Raw genomic sequence first — 9,039 nt, forward strand, 5'->3', positions numbered from 1 at the left:
GTCTCCTGGTGTTCTGATGGAGCAAACCTCAGGCGCTTCATTTATAGCAAAGCCCAAGGACACACCTATTTCATTTTCTAATCAGCTGGATAATCGTCTCAAAAGTAAAAACATAGCAGATTTATGTCATCCTTTTAAGATTTAATATCTGTTCTTTCATTTATAGAGAGTGCAAGATTTCGTTTTCTAACTCTATCAAGTAGAAACTAGAAAAACGTGAACCAGAAAAAAGATTTATGTCATTATTTTTTTTAGCTTGTGTTTGTGTTTTTTTTTGTTGTTGTTGTTGTTGTTGTTGTTGTTGTTGTTGTTGTTGTTTTTTATGATAATTGTGTCATATAAAGACAGTGTTGTACAAAAATTGGCTATGATATAACAAAAACTGAGGCAGCAGCACCATGAGATGACGTCAAGTTACCACATAAAAGCATAAAAACACAAATCTCCACCTCTATGTCAATCTCTTAATACTTGCGATTAACATGAAACCTTTAGGCGATTTTAAAGTAAACGTAGAACAACAGTCGTTTAATTCGTTTAATTCGTTTAATTAGTTCAATTAGTTTAAATGTAATTTAATTACTGTCAAGTAAAAGTTTATTTATCCGAAATCTGTTTTTACTTCTTGATTTTAATCTTGGAAAATTTAAGATAGGAGATTTACAGCAATGTTTTTCAGGGAGTCTTTACTTTCTTGGCAGTTTGCAAGACATTAAGGTAGCTAAAATTAAAAAAAAAAAAAAATAGTTTTAGTTTTTTAACCTTCAGCTGGTTTCAAGTAAACCTCGGATAATGGTCGTTTAATATATGTGTATTTTAATTACCGTCATGTAAAAGTATATTCATCTCAATTCTTTCTTACATTATTTTATCTTGGAAAATTGAAGGTTGGAGATTTACAGTAATTATTTTCAGGCAGTAGTATTCACCTTCTTTGCGGGTTGCAAGCAGTAGCGGTTTTTGATATCAGCATCGTGGTGGGGGGCGGATTCACGGGCATCGGCAAATATAAATAAATAAATAAATTGCTCGTACTCATGCTGCCCAGACATCAGCCAGCGCGTATTGGGAATGGCATAGGCACCATCGGTTTTCTATCGCCCATTTGCTGGGAGTAAGGGCGCCCTCCGTTTGCGAGGTGCGCCTGCTTCTTGCGGCACAGGGAGGAGAGGGCGGGGCGGCGGGGGATTCTTTGGCTGGTTGGATAGCATCTAATAACCAACTCGCAAAATAAAACAATAAAAAAACCAACAAACACCAAACACGAGACATCATGATACTGACTTATCATTCTAATTCTATACGCGAAAAGTGAGCGCGAGAGCCCTCGGTGCGCCTGCTTGCTGCTGAAGTCAAAGTAAACTTTATTGTCATCTCCGCTATATACAGTCCAGTATATAGGGAGACGAAACGCCGAGCCTCCAGTTACAGCAGTGCAAGTAAACGAACAACAAATATAAGAAGAGTAAGAAAATAAATACACACTTTAGGACTCGGGATAAAGGGATCAATAACAACTTAAAATTTATAATTTACAGTTTGATGATCTGTCTGTGAAGGTTCTCAGTCATCCAGGTCATCGTAGTCAAAGGAGCTTGCAAAGAAAAGCGTCTGGACTTCTTTAAGTTACTTGAAGACGTTTCACCTCTCATCCGAGAAGCTTCTTCAGTTCTAAGGTCAAATGGTGGAGAGTCCCAGATATAAACCCCCCACAGAGGGACAAAAGGACCCCCTGATGATCCACTAATCGCCTGAGCCAAGGTGGGAAACTGGGTGTGGGTCCCAATCAGTCAGAGTTTCGGGTGAGTTCATTGTGAAACCTGGCCCCACCTTATCATGCGAATTCCTGAGGTCAGATGGCCCAGGATGTGAGTGGGCGTTAAGGCGTCTGGGAAGGGATCTCAAAACTGGATTATAGATGGCAGAGAGTTGGTGTCGTAAACCACCGCCTCTGTTCAAAGATGGTCGCTCACAGTGGACATAGATGGCTTCTTTCACTCCTCTTTCAAACCATCTGTCCTCTCTGTCCAAAATGTGAACATTGGCATCCTCGAAAGAGTGTCCTTTATCCCTAAGATGCAGATGGACTGCTGAGTCTTGTCCTGTGGAGGTGGCTCTTCTGTGTTGTACCATGCGCTTGTGAAGTGGCTGTTTGGTCTCTCCAATGTAGAGGTCTGGGCATTCCTCGCTGCACTGTACAGCATACACCACATTGTTAAGTCTGTGTTTTGGCGTTTTGTCTTTCGGGTGAACCAGTTTTTGTCTGAGCGTGTTGCTGGGTCTGAAATACACTGGGATGTCGTGCTTGGAGAAAACTCTCCTGAGTTTTTCTGATACACCGGCTACATAGGGGATGACAATGTTGTTGCGTCTGTCTTTCTTATCCTCCCTCGCTGGTGTCTGATCTTCTTTTCTGTGCCTCTTTGCTGACTTTAAGAACGCCCAGTTAGGATAGCCGCACGTTTTGAGTGCTTCCTTTACATGTGTGTGTTCCTTCTTTTTTCCTTCAGGCTTAGAGGGAACATGTTCTGCCCGGTGGTGTAGGGTCCTAATTACTCCAAGTTTGTGTTCCAGAGGGTGATGGGAGTCGAACAGGAGGTACTGGTCCGTGTGTGTGGGCTTCCGGTAAACTTCGATGTTGAGGTTGCCATTCTCTTCAATGTGCACAGCGCAGTCCAGGAAAGGCAAACAGTTATCCTTTGTGTCTTCCCTGGTGAACTTTGAAGTTTGATGATCTCACACACAGCCTGTCGACAGGGGAGGGGGGCCGGCTGCTTCCAAATAGAGCACATTTCATTCATAAAGATGTAAATCCAAGCCCATATGTATTCATGATTTGAATCCTGGGTTGTGTGAAATCCCAGAAATACACCTTAGACAAAGTGAATCTGCGAACTAGGTGTAGGTCTATTAGGTTATATTGTGGCGATCGTTGAGTTGGGGAATTTGTGTTCATACTGGAGTGCAAAATTAAAACCAATGGAAGATGGACAAGAACAGTTCAAAGCCATCAGGTGCTCAGTTTAGAAAAAATAGAAAAGAAGAGGAGGAGAAACGAGCAAAAGATACAGGTAAGCAGATGTGTCATTGGATAATGGCAGGTCATCCTGAAACAATCAGAATCAGAATACTTCATTCCCTAAGGAAATAATGTGGGTTACAGTTGCTCCAAAGAGAAATGGTAAAAATAGTCCTGTTCTCATTGTATGACGAATTATGATGGCTGTTTGGTCGCCGTTTGCATACAATGCATACTCTCTCTCTCTTCATATGTATGTGTGTGTGTGTGTGTGTGTGTGTGTGTGTGTGTGTGTGTGTGTGTGTGTGTGTGTGTGTGCGTGTGTGTGTGTGTGTGTGTGTGTGTTTCTCTGGCGAAATTCAGTATGGTTCCGTCCAACAGTTTTATGTTACTGTACAATTCCTAATATGTTTTGTGCGTGTGTGTGTGTGTGTGTGGGGGGGGGGGGGGGGGGCTCCAGAGGGAGTGTTCGCCCGGGGCGCCAAACAGGCTAGGACCGCCACTGGTTGCAAGACATTAATGGCAGTTTAAAAAAGAATGTTAAAAAATGAAAACAGTCAACGTCGAACACATTTCGTTACTTATGATGAAATAAAATGAAAGCGGATGTGCGCCAAACGTCAGTGACGCTCCTTACGCACGTTTGCTTTCATTTAGGGTTGTAGGGTTGATTACAGGAGAGAAGAAAAGAGTATAGAGTGATTTAAGTTTATGTTTTTTCAGGTTCTGAAATATATAAAAAGCCAAATATACAGGTCATATAAGTTGCAGAGTGTGTTATGAAAAGTCTTTAGCAGGGCAGGAGCTGTGAACGGAGAACAGAAAGTCTGTGGCGTCTACAACAATATGTAACAGAGCACTAAGGTGTCAAATAAAATGTCAAAGAGATAAATGTATAATTTATTTATTTATTCCATCAATTAAACATACATTTCCCATTCATTCCCAAACAGGACTCAAAACATATTTTACTAATATTCCAGCTGCACATTAAACCTATCAAACCAAAGGTGCGAGCAAATAACACTACACTGCACTACACTAAACCCAGTTTAGAGACACTGCAATCAATTTACCACTGGGCACGCACTGCAAACAGTTCTGGTCTCAGCACAGCTGGGAATCAGCGGTATGCGTAACCTGCAGTCTGGATTTATAAAAGGGAAGTGGCACAAATTAATAAACGAAAGGATAAAGATAACAACGAGAGAGGTTAGTCCGCCCTTCATTCATAACAGTCTTTACGGCTGGACGGACTAACCAAAGGAAATTACAAATCAACCAAAAAGAAACATTAACTGCAGAGGCATCACAACAACAGAATATTGATCGCGCGCTGTCGATCTACAGCTTGAACACCATTAAAACGTCACACGAACAACATACCCACTCGCACCAGAGTGAGTTAATTGTCTCTGGAACTTCCTCACCGAGGAGCGCTGACCTCACCTCACACACCTATTAACTTTCAAAGTTCCTCTGCCAATCACACGGCAGAAAGCAGCAAACTGCCAGGTGACACTTGTTCCAAGTAGAAACTCTACGCCGCCTATAGGTGATACTCGTAAACTACAGCTTCCACTTTGGGTATTTTTTTTCTCTTTACCGAGGAAAATGAAAGCGGCTGCCACGTGAGTGAAGAATGGGCGTAGGTATGAATGAGCAGGTGTATTTACCTTGGTTCATTGCATCATTGCGTCATTTCATGTGGCCTGCATTTAGCTTTTTTAGCAGTTTCTTCATTATTAAACAGCTTGCACTTCTGCTGTACTTGTAAATCAGTTGTGATGTATTTGTGTTAACCTCATGTAACCGGTAGTGGAGGTCAAACCAGGAGTATTTATCTGCTCCGATTCTGAATGAGTCTGAAATAATAATAACTGAAAAAAGCCCCCCTCAGCAAAACAAAACAAACAAACAAGAAAAGCAATCCAGCACATGTAGTACTTGCAATGACGTTATCGTTAACATATATCTGACCTGTGATCTGATCACTTTTGTTTCATCACCTGTTCATGCATGTGGGTCCACCGTCTGCCTGCCACATGCCCGTTTCTTGACAATAATAGATGAAAATGTCCTCAAAGCAGCATTAATATCCCTGTAACACGTTACCTGTTTAGTATCAAAACGTAAGCCTATACACGATTTGGTTACAAATGAAATCATCAGTCGTGAGTTGAGTTTGTCGTCATGTTTCTTAGGTGTTCAAATGGATGTGTATGTCCACGAATCCTCATAATGAGGTCAAACCCTCATACATCATGATATCTTATCTTCTTTAAGATATATTGTTAAGTGTGGGATTTTTTTTTCTATAGACGGAAATTTAAATCCCACGTGTACGACATTACAGCTTGTTGTACCTGCGGGTTTCCCAGGTATATAGAAAATGAAATATTTTCGCTCTGCTATAAATGCGGCGCTGCAGGTCTGCTCCATCAGAACACCGGGAGACATCCGAGTTTGCTTCATACAAAGGAAGTTTATACCTTTAAAAAAAATGATGAACAGGATTCTCTTTGCTTGCCTGTTTCCCACTCTGTCCACTGAAAGCTCCTCGCTAAGCTGCAGATGGATGGATCATAAATTCAGACAGCACAACGAAGAAACTCTGAATCTGCTTGATACCGCGTTACGACACATTCCGCACAGTCATCAAGCCACTTTCAGTTTCTGAAAGTAAGAACTTCCCTTTTATAGCACACATGGACACTGTGCAATAGACCTGGAGCGTTAGGTAAAAGAAGCAACTGAGTAATTCCAACTGTGAAAAAAATACATTGTTCGTTGTTCAAACCGAAAACACTGTGTGCTGTGTGAAAAAAGATGCCGAAAAAAGGAAAAAAAAACCCACAAACAAGTAATGCAAATTGATGAAATGTGCAGTACCAGCTTTTATTATAAATTACACAGATTTAAGTAAGGTGGCCGTTAATGAAATCTCATTGTATTTAATTATTTTTATTTTCGGGGTGTAAACTGGCGCTAAAATCGAGATAAATATTCAAGGAAGACGTAATTTTTTTCATATCACAACTTAACTATTTCAGAAACATGTAGAGGTAGCCTAATGGGGGAAAAAATCAGCTGTGAGATGTGTTTCTTGTTTTGTGTTTCACGTATTTAAGTTCATGTATTTATGTTTGGCAGGTAACTCGTAGTGACGTAAATTACTAAATTAACGAGGGTGATACCTTAGCTTGTTTAAAAACGCTGCCTATCCTCCACTGTGGAATATTTTCTTTGATTTGGATACAAATTCTAATCTGAGATTTCCGACATTACAGCCTGTTGTACGTTGAGGCCTCAACCCGCTCACCTGCGGGTTTCCCAGGTATGGAAAATGAAATATGTTCGCTCTGCTATAAATGCAGCGCTGCAGGTCTGCTCCATCAGACATCCGAGAGTTTGCTTCATACAAAGGAAGTTTATACCTTTAAAAAAATGATGAACAGGATTCTCTTTGCTTGCCTGTTTCTCGCTCTGTCCACTGAAAGCTCCTCGCTAAGCTGCAGATGGATGGATCATAAATTCAGACAGCACAACGAAGAAACTCTGAATCTAATTGATACCATGGTGAGTGTTTAATGCTTTAATATTAGTTAATTTGTTATTTTTCGTGAAAGAATTATTTCAATTTAGCATCTGATGACTAAAACACTCAATGTGTTTCAGGCTAAAAACTCCACTAACACCACTGAAGTGGAGGTCACTGTGGCCTTCCCTAATCACCTGTATCACCAGGTGTCCAAATCATCAGTAAGTGAACCTCAGCTTTTGCCTATTTATAGAAAAAAAAACATAATTTTCCCTTAGGACAGATTAATTTTGTCTTTTAAATCCACTCTTATTATTATTGAAGCATTTCTAAAGTGGTCTGTATTTGATCTTCTTCTTCTTCCAGGCTGAGGATAAACTGGCTTTCACAGTTCAGATTCTGGAGGAGGTGGCTGCCCTGTTTGAGGAGGATCACAGCTCTGCATCATGGGAGGACAGCACAGTGAGGAACTTGCTCAATATTGTCAACAAACAGGCTGAAGAGCTTCACTCCTGTGTAAGTTCACTTTCAGTTAGGTTTTTATTACATTCGAATATGATACTTTACATGACATGACATATTCTTAATTGTCATTTTGCTTGTAATTAAATTAGATTGGGAGCCACAGTCACAAGAAGAAAACCACAAAGCTGCACATGTACTTTAAGAGACTCTCACATCATATCCTAAAGGAAATGGTAAGATCACATCATTCTCATTAATTTGGGTTTTAGATCAACCTTAAAGTAAATAGATATAATAACTTGTTTCAATAACAATAAGAATACTAATATTGGTATTTCTGTAGGGTCACAGTGCTGAAGCCTGGGAGGTGATCAGGAAAGAAGCCAAAGCCCATCTAATGAGAGCAGAACAGCTGGCTTCATCTCTGCACACGGCCCAATAAAACCTGTCTCTTGTCATGTCTGTAATGACGGCTGTGTTAATTTAATTGCTTGTCTATTTATTTTATTTATTTATTTATTTATTTAGTTACTTGGTTATTTGTATATTTTTGTTTTGATTGTTTTTCTATGCTGATGAAGATTTAGGAATATTTTTTTATCTTTATAATGAGCAAAATGAAAATTTTGTAAAATATATTTTACCAAATAAAAGAGTCTATCTTCTTACAAAGTGAATTTATTGTTTATATTACTTTTTAATATCAAAATGGTGAACTTGTAAGTTCCTTTAACCAGATTTCGATTGCAATTAAACTAAAAAATGAAAAACAAAACTCCACAGTGCTTGGAAGTTCACGAAAGTGGAATGAAAGTGTTCTTTAATGGGTTAAAAGGAAAGCCCATAATATAAGATGTAACTCTTCTGTCACTTAATCAATAAATTGACACGATTAAGACAGTTATTTCATGATGAAATAAAAAAAAACGTGGGTAATGTTTTTCCAGCCTTTCTGTTTTACATTGATCCAGTTTGGGCCAAATTTTAACTGATGGCCTCACATTTGGAATATTTTGACATAGAGAGGAGTTCATGGTCTCCTCAGGGACTACAAGTTGTTCACGTCTTATGGCTGCAAAACAAGTCCTCTTGTATCTGTGCTAAAATACTTAATTTCAGATGTGGTGCTGTGAAGTTTACTTTTTGTTAAATAATTATAAATACTGTCGTCTAAGCTTCCACTTAAATTATTTTACAACCTGAAAATGACCAAATTATTTATTTATTCTTTTATTTATTTTTAATGCTCGAATATGGAAAAACTTAGAATTGAAGAAGTATTTACCATTTTTCAGTTCTTTTATGCATGATATAGGTATATTTGTATAGGCATTGTGCTCATGTACTGCATCATCACCCCACTTTGTGTGGGGTGGCTGAGGCTCAGGTGGTAGAGCAGATCAGCTACTGATCGGAAGGTTGGTGGTTCGATCCTTGGCTTCCCCAGTCTGCATGCCTTGGGCAAGATACTAACCCTGAGTTGCATTCATCGGAGTATGAATGTGTGTGAATGTAGTTTAGGTTGCACTTGAAGTGCTTGTATGAGTGGGTGTGAATGGGTGAATGAGGCATGTTGTATAGAGCGCTTTGAGTACCCCGGGAGAGTAGAAAAGTGCTATATAAGAATCAGTCCATTTACCAGATCAGGGGTGGTACCTCTGAGGTGGCAGTTAGTCGAACCTTGGACAATGCAGTTTACATCCTGATGGTGGAACACTGGACCAGCTCTTTATCCTCTTGAGGATACTTGAGGGTGCTTTTTGCTGTGACTCAGTAACAATAACCACAACACCACCACGCTGCCCTTTTTAATTTGCTTCTCTTTTTTCATATTTAAATGCAAATTTCTGTCAGATAAAATCACTTCAATAAACCTGGATACAGAATGGTAGGTGTGTGGCAAGAAAAGCCCCCTGCTGCAGAGGGATGCAGGTTTAAAGACTTTCGTTTTGGAGCTTTTATAAACAGGTGCACACTTAAGTGCATCAAATGGACCTCGGAAAATTCTCCAAAA

At 39.6% G+C, this 9,039-nt stretch overlaps 1 protein-coding gene across 1 annotated transcript; it reads left to right on the forward strand.

Annotated features, from left to right (window-relative positions):
• Positions 1–6,466: 6,466 nt before the first annotated feature.
• On the forward strand, positions 6,467–7,467 carry LOC146627035 (interferon a3-like). Its single transcript, XM_085361005.1, has 5 exons — positions 6,467–6,598; positions 6,698–6,781; positions 6,927–7,076; positions 7,175–7,258; positions 7,369–7,467. Exons 1-5 carry the CDS (start codon positions 6,467–6,469, stop codon positions 7,465–7,467), a joined length of 549 nt encoding a protein of 182 aa, XP_085217131.1.
• Positions 7,468–9,039: the final 1,572 nt, after the last annotated feature.

The sequence above is a fragment of the Diplotaxodon limnothrissa genome, linkage group LG8 (genome assembly GCF_057381915.1).
Source record: "Diplotaxodon limnothrissa isolate DT_005_m linkage group LG8, D_limnothrissa_male_GT1.1, whole genome shotgun sequence".
Lineage (NCBI taxonomy): Eukaryota > Metazoa > Chordata > Actinopteri > Cichliformes > Cichlidae > Diplotaxodon > Diplotaxodon limnothrissa.

What these genes read in the sequence shown, in the direction of transcription:
- LOC146627035 (XM_085361005.1), top strand. Translation starts at nt 6,467, where the DNA reads ATGATGAACAGGATTCTCTTTGCTTGCCTGTTTCTCGCTCTGTCCACT. An exon ending in ACCAGGTGTCCAAATCATCA is followed by an intron (nt 6,782 to 6,926) that starts GTAAGTGAACCT and finishes TTCTTCTTCCAG; the next exon opens with GCTGAGGATAAACTGGCTTT. An exon ending in ATCATATCCTAAAGGAAATG is followed by an intron (nt 7,259 to 7,368) that starts GTAAGATCACAT and finishes GTATTTCTGTAG; the next exon opens with GGTCACAGTGCTGAAGCCTG.